The sequence below is a fragment of the Protopterus annectens genome, chromosome 3.part1 (assembly GCF_019279795.1).
Source record: "Protopterus annectens isolate FY-2018-M chromosome 3.part1, PAN1.0, whole genome shotgun sequence".
NCBI lineage: Eukaryota > Metazoa > Chordata > Ceratodontiformes > Protopteridae > Protopterus > Protopterus annectens.
In genome coordinates, this window is record NC_056732.1 from 278,699,518 (window position 1) to 278,721,548 (window position 22,031).

The 22,031-nt window shown below is 38.5% G+C and overlaps 1 protein-coding gene across 4 annotated transcripts in view; it reads right to left on the reverse strand.

Annotated features, from left to right (window-relative positions):
* THSD7A (thrombospondin type 1 domain containing 7A) overlaps positions 1-22,031 on the reverse strand; it is a 2,877,792-nt gene that overhangs the window by 351,357 nt on the left and 2,504,404 nt on the right. For all 4 annotated transcript variants that reach the window (XM_044066751.1, XM_044066750.1, XM_044066748.1 and 1 more), the window contains one exon: positions 6,166-6,307. In XM_044066751.1, the coding sequence (XP_043922686.1) occupies positions 6,166-6,307 (142 nt within the window). The remainder of the gene's footprint in view (positions 1-6,165; positions 6,308-22,031) is intronic.

Genomic DNA, 22,031 nt, shown 5'->3' on the forward strand with positions numbered 1-22,031 from the left:
CTAAATGCCCTAGCGCCCATCATAAAAATTAGAATTAAATCTAATCCCACACCCTAGCTCACTAAAGATACCCTCTTTACACTATGAAACTTAGAGACACTACCTGGAAACAATGGACTAAGTTAAAATCTTCATCTCTCCTCCTTAAATTCAAAGAACTAAGAAACCTTACCAAAAAACGTACTATCCAGGACAAGAAAAATATTTTATCAAGAAGCTCAATCTAGCCACACTTCAAACCCCCACAAATGTTGGTACACCATAAACAATACTCGCCATCCAGGTAAACCGTCTACCCTCAACCCCTTCCCCAATAAAACACCTCTCGAAATGACCACCCTACTTAACAATTACTTGATAGGCTCTATCCGCAAACTAACCCATCCCGACACTAACCAAACACAACCCCCACCCCCTCCACCACCTGCCTCCACTCAACCTTCTCCTTCAAACCTGTTTCCACTGCTTATATAAAATCCCTTTTGCAGAAACTTAAACCTTGTTCTCCTTCCTTCAACAACCTACCCCCAATTTCTCAAACTCGCAGCCAATACTACAGCATATCCCATTTCAATCCTTATCAAACATTCTGTCAAAGAATCCTCAGTCCCTGAAATTTGTAAATCATTTTATACAATTCCACTTCACAAAGGAGGTAACTCCACTGCCCCTTCTAATTTCTGACCTATAGCTATTCTCTCCCCTTTCTCAAAAATTCTAGCGAAATGTATTCACAGACAACTTCTTAAATATCTACTCCATGAAAACCTCCTTACCCCCTCTCAGCACAGATATAGGCCCCATCACAGTGCATCCACAGCCCTTCTATCATTTACCCAGACTATAGCAGAGGAAAGAGATAACAACAAATTGGTGTCATGCCTATTCCTTGACATCTCCAAGGCGTTTAACACTGTCTCCCACCCTAGGCTTCTTTCTAAACTAACTAAACTCAATCTCTCTACAGCCAATTCTCTTTGGTTCTTTAGTTATCGTAATAGCAGACACCAATCTGTTAGATGGCAGACCTCCTGCTCACCTTTCTTACCTATCAAACAATTGCATCCCAACGATCCATTCTAGGCCCCCTTCTCTTCAACATTTTTACTAACAATCTACACTCCACCTGTTGCACCTCCTCTCTGATCCAGTGCACTGATGAATATACTCTTATTACCCTCTCCGACAACCCTACCAACCTTCACTGTCTCCCACAGACTTATTTTAACACCACTGAGCACTGGTTAATCTATAATCAACTCATCCTTAACCCAAAGAAAACTAAGCTTCTTCTCTTCCTTCCAAAATCTATGTCCAGCCTTAAAACCTCCTTCAGTTTCGTTGCACTTAACAATGGATAAAGAGGTACTCTGCTTGATGTGGAGAGGGAGTTTATTCCATAGATGAGGAGTCTCTGGGACACAAATCTGTCCCACCAACAAGGCTTGTTGATGTCACAGACCAGGTTGAGGCTGCACGTGCGGGTTACTCGAGTGGAGCTTGACTGCAGATATGTAGCAGTCCCATCAAGGTGGCATCTGTGATCTTGTATGCCAGACAGAGGTCATCTCTGAGGAGTCTGTATGAAACTGATTAGAGGGACAGGGCTTTTAGGCTAACTGTCTAGGGTAGATGTTTGAGGCCCTGGATTTTCCTAGTGAGGAGCCTCTGTGGTCCCTCCAGTTGCTGCTTGTGCTTTACAAGGTACATGCTGAAAGGGGTGTTATACTCAATAATTGGCCTTATAAGGGAAGAATACAGGGATGTTATGACCTCCTTGTCCCTGGATGATACCCTTACTTATGAGGTGGGCCATGTAGAAGGCTTTCCATACAATGGAAGCAACATGGTGGTCAAAAGTCAGGTTGCTTTCAACCTGTGCACCCAACTCCATCACAACTGGTTGAGTGCTTAGGACATTGTTATTAATATGATAATTTGTGGGAACGTTACTCTCCCCAAAGGGGATAATGATGCATTTTTTGGTATTCAGCTTGAGGCCATGTTTCTGGTACCAGTCATTTGTCTGCGTGTATCATTTGTAAATTTGGTCAGCCATAGCCCACTGGTTTTGGCCTGTACCTCAGAAAAGTATATCCCAAATAACAGAGGCCAAAAGATTGAACCCTGGGGTACGCTGCTTATTATGGGTCTACTGCTTGAGGTGGCTTCCCCTATTCTGACTACTTGGGTTCTATGAGTGAGCCAGTTTGCTACCCATCTGATAACATATGGCTTGATGCCTAGTTGAGAGAGTTTATCTATTATGCCTGAGTGGGGATTAGTGTCAAATGTTTTGGTCAGGTCAAGGTAGGCAGTCTGCACCGTCTTCCCCTCATCCATGGCTTTGGTGACTGTCTCAAAGAAGTCAACCAAATTTAGCAGACATGACCTCCCCTTGATGAAGCCAAACTGTGTGGAATCAAGTGTTTGGAGGTTGCCAATGTCCTTGGTAATGAGGTCCATGATAATCCATTCCATGGCCTTGCAGATCAGGCTAGTTAGACTGATGGGTCTATAATTTCCCGGATTGGTGGATGTTCCACCTTTGGCTGTTGTCCACTCAGCTGGGATGAAGTCAGTACTCAAGCTTTGGTTGAATAGGGTGCCTAATGGTGATGCAAGTTCCTGCCTGAGTTCATGTAGGATGTAACCTGGGATGTTATCAGGTCCCATGTGGCTGTATTTTTTGCCTTTGAGAGAGCTGTGATGACCTGCTCCCTAGATATAAGGGGAAGGGGGCAGGTACTGGGGATGTGCTGATTTACTGATGTGGGGACAGAGGGGTAAAGTTTTTGCTGAATCTGTCAGCCAGCAAGTTTGCTATATCTATGGCATTTGTATATGTGGTGCCCTTAACCACAAGTTCTGAACAGATCTGGGTGATTCCTTTGAGGTTGAGGACATATATGAAGAAGGCCTTAGCAGCTGTGGCCAATTTGCACTTGAAGTTTGCTTTGGAGGATTTCACTAGTGATCTTATTTGCTTGTTTAGGCTAAGGAGACATTGCTTCCAATTGGGCACCAGCTCCTTCTTGGTCTTGGACAGCAATTTTTTCATTTTGTTATATAGTTTGTTTATTGCAGATGTCCACCAGACAGGTTTACTCTTCCTTGTGGAGGATGATTTAGTCCTGTTGAATATTCCTGATTCCATGCATCTATATAAATGCTTGTATAGTGCTTTGATGTAGTTTTGGACATTGGCACCAGTTCCTACAGAGGGGGAGGGGGCAGTGAAGCTGTTTATACCATCCCTCAGGAGGCTGCAATCAGATTTGGAGAAGTTTTTATGTCTGATCCTAACTAGAGGGGGGTTGGGGGAGATGGTGACTTGTAACCACTCTGTTGTTGGATCTTACCAGGGCATTATAGGGATGCTGCAGTGGTTACTCATGTTGGTTAATATGAAGTCCAAGATCTTATCACCCCTTGTGGGGGTATCAACTAGCTATTCCAAGGCATTTGCATTGACAAAATCAAGGATTCTCTGGGCATTTGTGTTCTGGCATGATCAGTTCTTCCAATCTATGCTTGTAAAGTTAAAGTCACCCAGGATCAGGGTAAAGGGTTGAATCTTGATAGATTCTAACAGGTCCAAATAGGCGGACTGGGCATTGTGAAAAGATTTGGGGGCCGGTAGCTAGCTATGATTTGAATAGGGGTCTTGTCAATGGTTAACTGCACCCGGAGTGTCTCCTGTGCATCATACTGTTTGACTAGCCTGGAGGTGTGTATGTCTTTAATGTATATTGAAACTCCACCTTCTTTGGCTTTACTGCCCACACTTTAGGGTCTGAATGTATGATAGGATGAGTAACCAGTTAAGGCTGGGGTGCTCTCCACAGCTTTGAACCAGGTTTCTTTGACTGCACAGATGTCAGCATTTTCCAGGGTTAGGAATGCATGGAATGAGTGCAGTTTCATGTTTAGATTCCTAGCATTTAACAGCATGACTTTTAGTTTGCGTTTTGTTGAAAATTTTATGTATTTTTATGTTGGTAGTTTTTACCTCATCACTGTTCCAAAAAAGGCACTAGAAGGGAGGCAAGAGCCTTTGCCAGAAGCCTGAAGCCCAGGTGAGACAGGTGCAGGCCACCTCTGCTAAAGCATCATGGTCTTTTGATCATATCTTCCCAAACTGTCAGGTACTCGATCCCTTTGGAATGACACCAGAAACTAAGCCAATTGTTAAAGTCAATCATTTTCTGTTGTATTGAGACATCATCCTATGTGAGGGAAGGATGCTGCTTAAGGCTAGGGACATACCTGCTTGGGACACATAATCAGCGAGCTCATTCATGTCTCTCTTCATATAGTCCTGAGAGGTACGTCTCAAGTCAGTCACGCCAACATAGACTATGACAGAGTCATAACAGTACTTCTTGTTGAGAGACTTGAGTGAGTGTGTGATATGGTGGATTCTGGCACCTGACAGACAACTAACCATGATTTTCTCCTTATCCAGCCCAGTGAGAGGTACATCTGTGTGTCTCAAAATGGAGTCTGCTATGACTAATATGCTGGGTTTATGGTGAAGCCATAGTGGTTATGAGACACAGGTGTGGACTATGCATGGTATGTGGTGTGCAGAGCTGTAAAGATTGTGTGTGTGTTTGCCTTGGGTGTCTCCTTTGTTTGGGTATTTTTATGTGGATGACCTCCACATATGTAGGTGTGTGTTGTGTAGGTGTGGGTGGTGTTTGAGGTGTAGTGATTGTGTTGACAACCTTTTCGGTGCCAGATATATTGGCTTGAGGGGGAGAGAGCTTGGACTCTAGGTTCATAATGTAATTGCATCTGTCACAAATTGCATTCCTAGGTGGTAGTAGTAGATGGTTGTCCATGTACATGAGGCAGTTGCTACACTGTCTCAAGATGCCCATATCAACCAGAATGGCAGGAGAAACTGTAGGAAGTTGCCCATCCATATTTGTCAGAATCTGAGGGACAAAGGCCAGGGAAAGCTAAGTGGTGGGCCTAAAGCCCAAGTGCTTAAACCAAAACTAAGAGCTTAGAATAACACTTAAGAATAACACTTAACAATTTAGACAGGCTATAAACAAGCAGTAATAAATGCAACAGTAAAGATGCAGTTGAACACTTTAGAGAGCAGGCAGCAAGTAGCAGAAAAAGCAAAGCAAGATGAAGTAACAAAGTAGTAGGAAGAAACACAAATTAGAAAAATATAAGCAGTTGAATAAAGTGTTTTTTTTTTTGTCTGTCGCATGAATAATTGTTGCTGTGTACTCATATTCATATATAGCATGAATGTATGTAGTTATGTATCCAGATTCACATTACTGCATATGGAAACTCTGCTATTTTGTTTTTTTTTTTTTTTTTGCTTTTGTTGTTTTTTTTTTGTGTGGAGCTTTTCTCCTTGGGTTTCCACTGTAAATAGGCTACCAGCCCAGTTGGACTAACCCAGTTAACAAAAGACAAATAAATACACATACAGACTGGTGAGATGTTTGCCATCATTTAGATCATATTATGTTCAGTCACTAGACTGATGTACTGTAGCCATCTGGTCATTAGAGAATCCCATGGTTTTCCTATTAGTAAAGGCATTTGTTTGATGGAAGGTGGCCTCTGTGTACTCAGCAGCTAGACATCAAATCAAATTTTGTCTCCTTCCAAGCCTATAGTTCTGCTCATGCACCCTTGATATCCACCAATGACAAAGGGGATTTTACTGATAATGGGGAAGAGGATCATTAATAATGTAACTAGGTAGCAGTAACAGTTAAGTTGTAATGAAGTAGCAACACAAATAAGGCCACTTTGAGGAGTGAATACTTTTAATTTTTGAAAGTTTTGCATCAGGATCAAGTAACAATGTTCAAAATGGAAAATGCAATATCTCAGACTCCATATTTTAACTTTAGCTTTCTGGTACCCTCTCAAACACAAACACTGATGAATGGAACAATTCGGTTTCCTATTAAAAAGCAATGTTGCTAATCATATGTACTCATAAAATGCCTGTCATTAAAATATTTTGATAAATTGATTCACTTCATGTATTATTTACATACCTTAATAGTATCAGAGCTAACTCTAAATAAAATAAGGAAAAACTGAGGGGAAAAGTATGATAAAGGTCTGGCACCATCATATATAACAATGTTCTGACATATTCTCGGAAATATATGTGCATACCTGTGACATTATACATGTAGTGATGACAATTTTTATTTAGGTTACAGGACTCTGTCTCTGTTGGTTCAGGGCAGGTCTTTCCATCAGGAGGTTTTCTTATTGGAATCGATGATCTCTCACGGACACTGCTTTCATTGCAGGGCTTTGGGAAATGAACATGATATTAGAAAGAATGATTTTTTTCATAGCTAACTATATTTCAAAAGCTCTACAACAAAATAAAGCACACTTTCACTTTTGGTATTATGTTGCTTTATCATTCAGACATTACAACATCCTCAGTGTCAATTTTACTAAAGTAATCTAAACATGACCAAAGAACCACACACACATAAGGAGAATGAACAGACACCCAGAATGTGGTCATAGAGCAACACTATTAAATATGGTCATATGCAGAGTGGTAAACCTATGATTAACTGTCTTGTGTTTCTATCTTTGGAAGCATCCAGAACACGGCATTGCTCACTTTAGAAGTTGGCTCCACCCATATGCCCCTCCTCGTGTGAAAAATACATTTGAATGCATTATCTTGACTGCCTATCATTCATTTACATGGACTGTTTCTTGATATTTTTACAAAGGACACATTACTGTTTCCTGATTGGGCAGCCTTCTCTATGAAGTCTTCATGTCCTCCTATTGTCAGCATTGACATTTGCCTTGCCATGTTTTGAAGATATGATGCAGGTGTCAAATCATCCATGGTGTGTGTGTGTGTGTGTGTGTGTGTGTGTGTGTGTGTGTGTGTGTGTGTGTGTGTGTGTGTGTGTGTGTGTGTGCGCGTGTGTGTGTGTGTATGCGTGTGTGCATGTGTGTGTATGTGTGTGTGTGTGTGTGTGTGTGTGTGTGTGTGTGTGTGTGTGTGTGTGAGTGTGTGTGTGTCTGCATCCTACAAAACACTAGCACACTACCTAGGATTACTTTCTCCCCCTTGTACTCACTGATTGTTGGGAAATGCTCCTGTTCTTCCTAACACTGAACTTGATAAAACAGTTATCACTGTATGAAGGAAATTAATTCTTACTGGGTATAACTACTTATAAGTCTACTGAGAGCTTCTAGCATATATTTCTCTTTCTGCACTGAAACAGCATATCTGGATAAAACATTCTCTTTTTCTTTTTGTTTCTACTGGTAGTATTCTTAACCTCCTGTCTCCCACTGACACCCAGAATGATTCACTGCTCTTTACTGCTCAACTATAAACATTCAGTGATGCAGCGTCATCTGACTAAATATGTAATTCTTTACTGTGTGTTACATGTTCTTCCTCCCACTTCTATAATGGATGCATTTTAAAACAACTGACATTTATGGTAAGGTGTTGACCTGAGCTAACAATCACAAGTAAAATGTCAGTGATTCACAAAGACCGTGCTCTTCCTTAGACAGAATACGTAAATGAGGACATGTACAAATGTCATGGACTGAGTGATTCACTACACCCATTTCTAAGAAGAAGAATAAAAGATTGTGCTTCTCCTAACAACAGGGTGAGCATAAATTGAGGGGCATGCTCTGTTGATAGCCCATGTCAATGGCCACCAAGATAGCTCCAACAGTGCCTAGGTAAATGAAGGTCACTGAGCACTGTGTGCTGTGATAATTCTCTTTGTAGTGATACTTGGTTACATTCAGGTGTCTATGATATGATGACATATCTCAGTACCTAAAGTCATGAAAACATCTGACATTCATGTTATAATCACTTTAGATGCAGTAATCTGCTCACTATCCCTACTGTCCCCTATGTGTCTTTGTGGGATTGTATTGACAGCAACGTTTGTAAAAGGGGCAATGTACCCTTTGTAGGGGTCTAGCCACAGAGCTATATGTGTCTCTGTTTTGTGATGTGTATGGCTACTTGAAGTATCCGCCTGTATGTGTGGATTTAAATATGAAAATATCTGATGGCCAATATAAATACTTCCTCCTGACACAAGATTGGTGCACCCATCAAGGTGGCTGGCATACAGCAGAGTTCATGTTTTTGTGCACCACCTCTTTCCCTCCAAGCATCACAAAATCCATTTGGCCATCACACAGTAGCTGCATTTTGCTGTTACAGTGAGTGTTGTAAGTGTATTTGATTTAGCATATGGAGATGCACTGTGAAATTCGTTATTGAACTGGCACTGTCTTCCTAGAATGCAGCTGCTTCATATAGTCATTGCCTTCCTGCAATGCAGCTGCTTCATATAGTTATTGCCTTCCTGCAATGCAGCTGCTTCATATAGTCATTGCCTTTCTGCAATGCAGCTGCTTCATATAGTTATTGCCTTCCTGCAATGCAGCTGCTTCATATAGTCATTGCCTTCCTGCAATGCAGCTGCTTCATATAGTTATTGCCTTCCTGCAATGCAGCTGCTTCATATAGTCATTGCCTTCCTGCAATGCAGCTGCTTCATATAGTTATTGCCTTCCTGCAATGCAGCTGCTTCATATAGTCACTGTTTATGCCCTAGCAGTTCTGCATGATATTGCTGTGTTACATTCCAGCTCTGATATTTTGGTGAGCAAACTCCTTTTGCTGGGATAATTATTGTAATGTGCTGTAGTAGTCACTTGAGTGCCCAGTGTACACGCCTACAGTGGCACAGGAAATTGCTGATCTGTGTGCCACGGCTGGGAAAACTTGGGCAACACTGCAAATTATCCCGGTATTGTGAGTCTACACAATGTGCACATATTGCAATTCTCTAGCAGAGAATGTTACTGCATGATGTTATGTACAGAACAACAACTATTTTCAACCATCCACCCGCATTCATTACTGAACAGAGAAGTCTCTCTTTCTTCTCACAGCAGCATCACTTTCCTGTCAATAGGAAGGGGTCTGTCATACTGCATCATTTTTTGAAATCTAGCCTCATGGTCTCCAGTTTTTCTGGAGCATCACATTAGTCAGCATTTATCCAGTTGGATGTCCCTAAAGATGTTTTTAACACTATTTAGAGAGCTGGCTTTGTACACCATCCATTTTAGGCAAAAGTCCATGTTGCACCATGTTTTTCTTTCATTTAATGTCTTTTGTGTCATTCATCGCTGTACCCATTTATTTTACATTTCATATTGCATTTTCTGTGTTTCATGTGTGCTCTTGGCAGTCCTATTCCTCTTTTATCATAAACACTAAAAGCAAAGTACTTATCAACCTCTGTATCTTTTAAGTTGTTTTTTTTTATTAAATTGTGTTGCAGGACAAGATTGTATATCTATCTTATCTATCTATCTATCTATCTATCTATCTATCTATCTATCTATCTATTTTTTCTTTCTTTTGTTTAACTTCACCCTTCACAATCATGCCATTCCTGCCAGCCCTCCATTCACGTATTCATTCTTTACGATGCAAACCAGCCTATTTGTTCTCCTGCTAAGTTGAGACCCTATGACTAGGATGAGAGCCAATCAACTCATTCATTCCCCTTTGGCGGCACTAGTCAGGAGCCTACAGGCCTTTGTGCATGTGAGGGTCTCCCTGCTTAGCTAGTTAGCTCTGAAATGGCTGCTTGCCATGACTTAAGCCATTGCTTAGGTGGGTCTTTACATGCCTCTGCACACACTTGTATAAGAGGCAAACCAACTCAACAGCTGGTTTAATATCTCATCAAATGTTCTTTTGGGGTCAGTGGTGTACAATGTAGGACCACCTCTAGCCCCTGAACAGATGAGCTACTTCTTCTCACTCTCCCTGCCTTGGTCCTTCCTATATCCAAGCCATTAATGAAATGTGGGTCTCCATGCTGCAGTCAGAACTTTATGCTTGTAAACTAGAATGTGTCATTTTTACTGCCTTTTTATATTCCCTTTGGTCCTGCTTTTTCCTGCTAGAGAAAAAGTATGCCAGTTGCACATATATTGTTTAAGTATCCAGAACTTAATTTAATTTCCGGCCAACAGTCTACACCATTATCCTAGACCTGTCACAATGATCCAGCATAACTTTTTTTGCTGTCACAGGCAACTAATAAATAAATAATCTGACTGGACAAACAATACTACTTTTCATATGAGTTTTGGAGCATATCCTATCCAGAAAAAAAAAAAATTTATAGTAAAGTTCTACTAATCTTTAGCAAAAATAAATGAGATATTTAATGATATACACTGAATATTACAATGACAGAAGCATGAATTTCTTTGACCCCTTATAAACATATCAGCAACACCACCAGCATTTATCACATGTAATTGTTCTATGAATATAACATGGAGATATCCCACTATTCCACAGGTGCAGACATGTAACAATCCTTTTGCTGCATTTGAAAAACAACTAGTCACATAATAAATATAATTTATGCTGACATTTTAGGAAGTTTGGGAAACAGATTTAGCACAATTCTAGAAAATAACCTAAGCTGAATCCTTTGAAACAACAGCACATATTATCATTGCATCTAGTCAGGTAAAGAGGTATAGAAGTACAGGTATGGGGGCTCACTTTATAGCAATTACCTCATCCTGTAATATTGCAAAAAAAAAAAAAAAAAAAAAGTGAAGCAGTCATTATGACGGGCAATGGATTATTTGCAGTCCCCTCCCCTGACTAGAGCTCCTGAGAATCTGTACCCTATGTACTTGCAGGGGACACTGGCTGTGCATTGAATTGTTCATCCTGGATTATTATTGAGAGAAGGATTGTATGAACACTACCGGTGAAATCTCTTGATTTTAAAAGAGTCAGAGTTGTGCAGTCTCTGGAGGAACTTAGAAGAACTAAGTGTTGTGCAGTCATGAATGAGAACACTGTAAATGCATTCAGGACTAACAAATAGAAGATATGTTTATAGAGGGTGTTAGCTGACTATTTTATTCCTAGGCATAGCTTGTCTGTTCTTAATTACTTTCCAAGCTAAAAGAGCTATAAGTTATCTGAAAGTGTTATGCAGAGTCCTTTCATGCATTTCATAATTAATTTGTGTTCAGGAACACCACCCCCATTCTCCAAATACTGTAACTGTGGATATCCTGTATAACTCAGCATAGCCTCATTCAGCTAGAGCTGTGTAATATGTAGGAAATCATATGCCAGGATAAGATGTCTACCAACCACAACTAAGTTGGCAAGTTGTAATGTTGACATTCATAATAAGTAAATGAAGCTAAGGCCATTTGATAGGTAATTCAATTTCTGCACCTCACAATAATGTGTCTTCCATTCAGCTATGGGACATTTTATTACATGATGAGAAATATGACATTAAAATCAAAATCCACTATCTCTTGCATACTAAAACTATATTGAAGTTTAAATATAAATGTCATAAAGATATGAACCGTAAAATGACTGAATGTGCAGTTTATTTTTACAATAGCAAAAATAAGATGCATGAAACTTGTGTCTGCTTTTCAATACGATGTATAAAATATATATTAAACTTGTAACTGTGTTTTATTCTAGGAAATCACAGTAAACACAAAGAATATAAAATATGTAGCAGGTATGTAAATCAGAAATGTAATTGCTTTTATATGTGACTATAGAATCTGTGATTCAAGGTCAAACTGCAATTAAAAGCTGTAAAAAAAGTAATTTCAAGATTTTTCATTTCTCTATTTCTGTTTTTTTTTTTTTATAATTTAATGGAGGAAATGCAGATATGCTCATTAAGTGATTTGTTACTCTGAATCTATAATTATCTTCATCTTTTGTTCCTATGTGTGGGGTGATATCCAGACAGAGTAAAACAAAGCCACTAACTAAAGCAAGACAGAGTTGTTTTTACAAGTCATGGAAGGCTTGCATAAAGTTCAATGAATAGTGGGTCAATGAAGGGAGAAGGGTTAAAATAAAACATGGTCATGGTATGCCTACCACTATAGACCCATTCTAAGATATCCCTCCAGGGGTCAGTCTAATGGAATAACCACCTCTCCAGAGACTGCACAACTGGTAGCCATCATTTTACTATTGCCATGGTGACTGTTGCCAAGGACTTTGCTATCAGCTAGCTTGCTACTCTGAACCAGTGAGCTTATTTTTACATTAGCGTATCTATCTGTTATGGCCTAAAAATTCTAATAGTATAGATAAGGCCTAGTAAAGTAACTCAAACTGGTTATTTTTTCTGTTTTCCCTGTGCAGTTCTATGGCTGATTTATTTTATTTACTTATTTATAAATTGGTAAGAAGGCACATACTGTGAATGTTGACTAACTGCTAGTATCCACTTATGATTGTCTGAATTCATCAGCAATATATTACCATTTGTGTTTATAGTTGTTTGGTTTATTTCTCAACAATGGACAGTAACTGGAGGTCTTAGCCGGGTAATTTAAAGTGATAATAATGATCTACCTTAGACCAGGGCAAAAAGCTGTAGTATTTGAAAATATTACCAGCCTTCTCAAGAAAGTATTGTATAGCTGTGTTGTTGTTGTGTCTTTCGGCTTTTCCCGGTTAGGGGTCGCCACGGCAGAACTCCGGTCCGCTAATGATTGGCAGTTGATTTTTACATGCTGAGTTGCCGGCCCTAATGCACAACCTTCAACGAAGGTACGCCCATTCACGAATGTCTCCACAGAAGACGCTCTAGCTGAGAATCGAATGGGACAATGTCTTGCTGTGAGGCCTAATAATTAATATTGAAAGTACAGATATTGTTGAAAATGGAATATTGAAAGGAATAATCCAGAGGGAAGTGTGAAAGGTGCATGCAGAGCTTGGCCCACAACCATTGATGCGTTGGTGCTTAGTACAAAGCCTATTCTTAGTTGTAGATGGTGTAAGCCTATATCACGTGGCAAATGCACATTTCCTGCATGATATTAAATCCAAGCTTCACTTATTGAGTTGTATAGTAACTGTGAATTGGTGGGACCATACCCCTGGTAACCTCTAAAACTGATCAAAAGCCCATAGACCCTGCCCACAATCAGAATTACTGATCTTTTTTAAATTTTATTTTATTTTATCTTACATAATTTTATTTTATGCATTTATCAGAGGTTGCAGTTTATATTACTTTTAAGTACGCCAGTAAAAGAGATAAGCAGGAAACAAAGCAGAAAGGTAACCACAAGAAATAAGAAAAGAGACAGTATGATAGAAGAGAACACAATAACATTATTAAATCAAACAGACAGAAGAGTAAAGGGATATTAGGGCAGAAAGAGAGCAGAAGCAGAGGCAGACAAGAAAGATATTTGTGGATGTGGGAGGAATGTATGTTGGATGTTATGAGCAAGTCAGAAGTGAACTGCTGGAGCAATAGAGGACTAAATAAGGTTGAAAGAATCATTTGTCATGGATTACAGGGTCAAATAAGTTGGACAAAGGACTACAGAAGAAATGAAAGTGACCTCAGAAAGAGAGAAGCAGTCAATAAGTGGAAGGAATGGACATTGACAGGCAATGACTATGGGTAGGGCAGGAAGGATTTATTAAATTAAACAGATGCTTACCTTGCAAAACTCACCATAGGGAGCATGACATCAATACTTTACAAACATTGTAAGGAAATGAATTAATTCTCATGGCAATGATGGGTAATGCAGTTAAGGGGGTGTGAGAATGAATGTATGGAGGGAGCAGGGGAAGATTAAGGTAATGTACAACCTGCAAACAAATGTAAAATAAAGGAATGGTAGTGGAAAAGTACCATAGTAAAGAGCTACAAAACTGCAAAAATATTTTGAACTATAAAACATATGATGCTGGATCACCAGGCTGGTGAGTAACAGTAGAGAGGGGATACCAATGAATGGGAATTCTGTGGTATAATACAAACTGTGACATAAGTACTGGGTTGAAATGCAATGAATTAGAGTGAAGGACACTGGAAGGGAAGAAAAGAAAGTCTTAAAGCCCCGGGCATACCTATGCATATAGAAGCACCAGGAATAAGGAGGCAGCCCCCAAAAAACACAATGTTTACTTTGGAGGGCAAGCCAAGTGTTATGTCTGGATGGCAGCAACTGGGAAAGAGGAAATGAATAGGCAAAAAAAAGATGTAGTACATTAGGGGAAAACATAAAGAAGACATTGTTTTATTATAAGAAACAAAACTGAAAATCAGAGATAGGGAGAAGATATTGTATTATGACTACTCAAAAGTGTGCAAAAAAAAACAGTCAACAAAAAAGCCAGCAAGTGTTGGTAATACCCATATCAAAAAAATATATTTATTGAACAGAAGGAAGAAAACCTCCCCTACTGAAATACTGCTATAATGGATGTCAATAGCAGAAAAAAACAAAAAGCAATAAATTCCAATAATTTTGGTTCAACCTCTGAGCCTTCTTCAGTGAAATACAAAATGGAAAAACAGAGTATCACAGTGCACACATATATATATGGATTGGTCCCACCCATGGTCCAATCCAAACACAGAATTCACAATTGGTCATTAAGACCAGGTGCAAACAGAGCTCCAAGTTTAATAATCCATTTTTTCTCCTTGGAGCTGAGTAATTCCTGCCAGAACTGTTTGTCATTACATTTCTAATACAATCAATGACCACAAATTTGTATGAAGCAGATACATGTTGCAAACAATGTTTATATAAGGCATTGCTGGTACGTTTCTTTTTGATGTCACTCAAATGCTCACAAATTCTAAGACGGAAAGCTCGAGAAGTCTTTCCAACATAGAAAGCAGAACAAGTGCAGGTCACCAAATAGATGACCCACTCAGTATTGCAGTTAGCCCAAAACTTTATATCAAAAACTTGTGAGGTATTTTTACTGGTGAATTCATATGAAACACGAATACAAAATGAACAATGCCCACAGGGAATGCATCCAACAATGGGTTTTAAAATAGACCGCTGAGTTGGTTCAGAAAACCCTCTTATAATGACTCCATTGTGAACCAATGGTTTGTCCCCTTTTAAATGAAAAAGAGCAATGATCTGGCAACATAGAACAAAGTTTTAAATCAGCTTTAAGAATGTTCCAATGTCTCTGTATAATGTTTTTAAAGCCTTGTGTATGTAGGCTGACAATTATTCTTATCTTTGTATATTAATAGATCTTCCCTATTTAAGCTGGACACAAATCTTTTGGCAACATGTATCGAACCTGGACGATAACCCCTCTTGATAAATCTACAAGTCAGATCATCTTGGGCATCAAGGAAGGATTGGTGGCTAGAACAGATTCTCCTGGCTCTGAGAAACTGAGATTTAGGTATATTATGGATGACATGTTGTGGGTGGAAGCTGGTAGCATGTAATATTGAATTAAATTCAGGGAATTTCCTAAACATCCTGGAGGATAAAGTATGATCCTGGTTCCTAGTAATCTCTACATCTAGAAATACTATCCTTGATTTGTGATAAGTCAATTTAAATTCAATCCCCCATATGTTGTTATTCAGATATTCAAGAAATTCCATGAGATATTGTTCATCAGCTTTCCACACCAACCAACAGTCATCCAAATATATATCCATCTCACACATATATATATTGTGTGTCACATCATAAATTATAATCTCTTCAATGTATGCCATAAACAGATCTGCATATATGGGTGCAAAAATAACAAAGATTCTGAAAATAGAAAACATTGCTAGACAGCACATATTCTGTAAGGCATACAAGAAAGGTGTTAAATCCAGATGGATATAAACCTGATCTAGCCAACCAATAATCCAACGCTTGTAAACCCGCCCAATGGGGAATGTTGGTATAAAGAGAGGTGATGTCCAGGGTACATAATAACCAATGAGATTGAAGTTGGGAGTTGTTGATGATATCCAAGAATTGGGTAGTGTCCTGAATCCTGGCTCTGATTTGACTCAATAACGGTTTTAAATAAAGAGTCAGATATTCTGAAAGTGGTTCGGACCCATGTCCGAGACTATTGGTCGCCCAGGTGGCTTGGTGGCATGTTTGTGAATCTTTGGCAACAGATATAAGTACTGTTTTTTCGGTGACCCAACCAATAACTGCTCTTTCACATCTTGAGTGATAATACCTTCATCCACTGCCTTGGTTAAAAAACCATCAATCTGGCACTTAAAGTGGGGAGAAGGGTCCACTAACATCTGCCTATAATATTGTGTGTCACCCAATTGTCTCATAGCTTCACCATCATAAGCAATTTTGTCCATTATCACTCCTCCTTTGTCAGCTGGAATAATGACCAAATTTTTATTGCCAATCAACTCATCCAAACAACCTAATTCCTCAGTAGTCAAGTTATTGTAAGTGACTGGAAAGTCTTTAAGATGACAATGTATGTCCCGTAGGACATTTTTTTGGAATACCCCTACCAAGTGATTCATAGGTGGAATAAAGGTTGATTTTTTAAATCTGAAATTGCCAACCATATCACAAGGCACATTGGAAACATTACTGTCAACATTACTATCAAAAAACACCTTCAGATTTAATACTGGTGACAAGACAAAAAACCCTGGAACAAAATTGAGCCCTTTATTCAATACTTTGATTTGTACATTGGTTAGATCATAAGATGAGATATTATGAACATTAGAGTCTGGACCTATTGCTGTGTCATGATCTTCATTAATGTTTCCAAACTGTGTTTGGATTTTTCCTGTTCCTGCTTCCCCCCCCTCGTCGTATCTAAATGAGAGGGTGTGTCAAATTGTCTCTTTTAGACATGGGTAATCCCTCACATGAGTGTGAATCAGATTCTCCTTCTGTATTAGAGGAATAATCTTCCCCAGATGTCCCACTTGACAAACCAGTTTTGGTCTTAAGAATGGACCTAGGCCTTTTTCTTTTTGGAGTAGATGCTCTTTTATCATGTTTGTGATCATCCCTGGGCAATCTAAAAGATACATTCTTGGAATTATCAAAAGGTTTCGTCATAATCACCCACATCACGAAGAAATTTTTTGATTTTCCTATCTTTGAGGGTGGTTTCCAGTTTAGACAAATCTGTGGTGAGTTTCTTGACCTGTGTTGTAAAAGAATCACAAGCTTCAAACTTGTTCGTCTGTAAACTTAAAGCATCCAGATCCTTGATACCCTGTTGTACCTCCAAAGCATCCACAAATTGGGATGAGGCCAACTGTTGAATATGACCCCAATCCTGGATCAACTGGTCATCAATATCAGAGACCACCCTGAGACCGTAATATGTTTTTTGGTATGCCTTGAACAGGCGTAAGTGCCACACATTGGTCCTAACCATCTTCATTTGTTTGCCCAATTTATTAAAAAATATATCACATTGTGCATCCACATCAGACCCAACCACATCAACCACCATAGATGAACCATGCTTATCCAAACCAAACACAGATAAATCATGCATGTCAGCTGACAAACCCTGTATAATCGGTGACAATGCCATATTTATGGTTTATGAATTGTCTTGCTCAGACCAAACCAGTTAAATCGTGCTTCAAAAATTGAACACCTAAAGCAAATGTTATTTGCAGCCCAATAATGGCTGATGTAAATATTAGCACACCAATGATCCAATTTTATATGTAGACCAAAAATTAGATCAAAAAATTTTTTGATCCAAAATCAAACCATTATACAATCAACACCAAAAGATAAATTATATATAAATAACCTGGTGTATGTGTATAAGTCTGATGGATCAATAACCAATCAAATAGACCAATACTATAAACAGCCCAAACGACCTACAAAAGACACCCAAGGTCATATTGCTGTGTATAGGTCTCAATGTTGTCAAAACCAAAATGCCAATAGGCTACAATCACAAATGCATCAATCAAAATATATCAAATACAGTATGTAATATACTGAATTAAATGACATAATATTAAACATAAACCAACCTGTATAACAATTAATCAGTCAAAAAAATGAGTTGTCATTAATGAAAGTCCCATATGAACTAAAATGTGTTCATTCAAGCACAACCAAACTGGCACCAAATCTGTAAAGCTATTGAAGCAAATTAATATATTGCCAAAATAGACCACATAGTGTTTGGTGAACAAAACATGGTTCAATTCAACACCCAAACAACATGGACCCCACCAGCACATTTATAGAAGACAATATGATCCATGAATGTAAAAATATGAATATACCACCAAACATGAAGCCAATATATATCAACAATTGTCCATATCTTAAACATAAAGATCAAACTGTTGAAAAAACGGTGGTCTAGCCACAAGTCGATATAAACTATCCAAAAACCAAACTGTACAAAGTGTATGTAAAGAATTGAACATCATCCAGATTCTAATTGTTGTAAAAAATGTAAGCTATATCAACCTCATAAAAATATATATATGTCACATCTGCACAACCATTAGACAGAAAATCATCCAAAATGATGTTGTATGCAATCCAAAAAACACACCATCACACAGATCAAATAAATTGTGATTATCTGCAAAAAATGAACATGTCAAAACCCTATTCAAATAAATATTCACACAAGCTTTGATCCTAAATACTCACCAAACAAACAATAATGTAAATCAGCAACCTAACCTGACAAAATAGTTTAAATAAGAATATCATAAAACCGACTGAAAAAATTGCAATTTGATAAATTCACAAAATTACCAAACCCATATGAATCTAGACCAACAAGTTTAGTTGGACCCCCAAATATAGAATAAATGCAACAAAATAATCACATACAAGCAAAAGGGCATTAAGCAAAAACTTGGCCCTGCATGGAATCGCACCCCCATCTAATCACCCTTCAGACAATGAAATATAATGTCCAATTGTTCACACTAGACACGAACCATGAACCTGCAAATAAACAAAAAAGACTAGAAAAATCTACCACCTATCGTGCTGGCCAGCAATAGCACCCACCAGCACTATCCTATTGAACCAACTGAATATCTAATTATCGTATAATGTTTCATATATTTAATTAAATATACAAAACAAAATCAAAACATGTAGCCAAGATGCAGCAAAAGCATGTTGCGATGAAGCACCTTAGTCCAAAATAATTGACATCCCCTGCAATCATATGATGTAAGTCATGGTTCATGTAAAGTCCTGACAATACAATAAACAAAAAAAAAAAAAAAAAAAAAAAAAGTGTGCCAATACTTATAACCTCAAAAAATAATAAACATGCTACTCAGTACTCTGTTCTACTCAGCACTTTATTAAATGGTTTAGTGCTTTCATTCCTTGATAAACCAGAACTTCATCAGAACAGAAGTAACATCACTTCTCACCCTTAAATAACAATTCATAATGCCCCACTAATTCATTAAAATACGTAAAATTACATAAAAATGTTGCAAAACAATGAACGTAGTGTTTAAAACCTAATATTAAATATAAATATAATTGTGAACATAAACACTCAAAACATACAGATTCTCATACGTTATAATACAAATCCATTTAAACTTTATCTACCTTTGAGAGTAAAATACTATGAATAGATAACTTATCATTAATTCCTGAAGAATGAAAGGCATTCAATAAAAATGTGCCAATATAATTCTTGAGTCTGCAAATATTTTTCCCAGTCACCACCTCTAACATTTTTAACAATCTTCTCAACTACATAAAAATACATTTTTTTTAAATTTTCACATACCTGTGATCATATTTGTGAATATTACTTTATAGTGGTGAGAGTCCAATTTTGTCTTTCCCTCAGTTTACAAACAACACATATACAAATATTTCAGATTTTTGGATGACATAGTTGTAATGTGGAAAGGGGATATAGGCATGTTGAATCATCATTAATGATGGCATTAATATAGTTATTTGAGATTATTCAAAGGCTGTAATTAACAGTGGAGGATTTAATTGTACTATGTCAGTGGCTGTGCATGTCACCACCTGTGTATCATGCCTGAAATTTTATATTAATAAAATCATACATCCCACGAAAGTTAGAATTTATCAGCATTTATATGCAATTAAGAAAAGGTACAATAAAAATATATTGAGTGAATATGCACAGAGATGCCAAATTGAAGTTTCTTCTGTTCTGATGAAGTTCCAGTTTATCAGGGAACGAAAAAAGCTGAAGGGATTAATAAAGTACTGAGTAGCAGAGTACAGTGCAGAGTGTCTTTATTATTTTTTATCATTTTTTGTGACTACTCAAAAGGGAAAAGTAGACAATAAGGCAATAAGGGGAGAATAAAGAGGGAAATAATTTTATTTCATAAAGGGCTTCAGTCAACCATGAAGAAAGTGGTATACAGCTGGAAGAGTACATAAGGGGCACAGCCAGGATGGAATAGATATAATCAGTGGGCTAGAATGTCAACATAGAACTGGGAAAAGACAAGTTGTGTGGAAGGAGGGAATATAAAAAAAAGATGAGACAAGAACTAGTTAGAGGAATTAAAGAGGAAGGCCTGCTGGGCAAATGGAGGAATAGGTATCCAACCTAGGGGGAGTGCACTTTCACAAGAAGCCTTTTGGCATAGTGTCAGTGGTGCAACTGGTAGCACACTAACCTTTGGTTCTGGGAGGCCAGAAAACTGTGAGTTCTGTTCCAGTCAAGGTGATTAGATTTCTGACATTGCAGTGCAGAACAAGGAGAAGCAGCATTCCTGAATATGAAATCCTTTGGATGAGATGTGACGTTAAACCGAGGTCCCACCTGCTTGAGTTGGTGATATCTCTAATGGATGTGAAAGATCCCATGGCAACTATCAAAAAAGACTAGGGCAGGAGTTCCTGAACTCCCTGGCCAAATTATTACCACCTTGAGTCTCTCAAAGCCCCATCCAAGGCAAAGAACACGACCTCTGTGGGACCAGATGACATCCCAGGCTGCCTTCTAAACAGGCTGGAAGGCATTATAGTAGAAGGGAAGAATTACAGAACAGAGGCAAAACAGTAAGAATGGAATTAGAGACAAAAATTATTATCAAACATGAAATTCAACAATGTTGCTGGAGAGATTACTGGTAGATTGTGGGATAGTCATAAGGGAAGCAGCTAGCTAAGAAATACAAGAAGAAGCAGACAGAGAGGTATGGAGGTTAAGGGGAAGAGATGAGCTACTTCAAGAAAAGATTTAAGGAATATAACATGAAGATTTACAAATAAGAGAAATGGACTGAAATCTCAGAATAGAACTAGGGAAATTATTTAGATAGATATTTTTTTGTAAACTGCGTTGGTGGTGCTGCGGTAGCATTGTCGCCTCATAGCAAGACGTTGTCCCGTTCGATTCTAAGCTAGAGCTTCTTCTGTGTGGAGGCATACATGAATGGGGCATGCCTTTGTTGAAGGTTGTGCATCAGGGCTGGTAACCCGGTACATAAAATTCCACTACCAATCATTAGTGGACCGGAGTTCCGCTGTGGCGACCCCTAACTGGGAAAAGCCGAAAGACACAAACAAACAATATACATACTGGAGGATAAACAGAGGCCTGCTTAATGTACAGGTGACAAGGGGTAAGATAAGAAAAGCCATATACAAGATCTGGGAAATAAAAGCTGGTGAACCAGATGGATTTCCACATAGAATTCTCAAAATTGGGAGGGGAGGAAATGTGGACTTCCTAGAGAAGAAATATCAGAGAATATCTAAGAGCATGAGAGCTGCAGGTGTGCAGATGAAAGGAAGGCAGTGGGAAATTGTAGGCCTATCTCTTTGATTCACAGACTGATACATTGGGAGTAGGCTAATGACCTGGGGGGGGCCTTTCTAGGCCTAGCCAAATTTTGCCAAAAGAATAATGATGTCCTGTATCCAAATTGGGCATTGAGAGCCAGGCATTTATGAGCTACCTCTGTCCATAAAGGGCATGGGTGCCAGGCCCAGTGTAAATTTCCTATTTCCCCATCCACTAGTCTAGGTTGCAGTTAAACTGGGTAATAGATGGCTCAGTTTCACATGGATGGGAAGCCTGTTCCCTAGCAGGGGCAGTCTCTGGGAAACATACATCTCTCCAGCATGTTCTGTTTATGTTACAGACAAAATTCAGGTCTGTA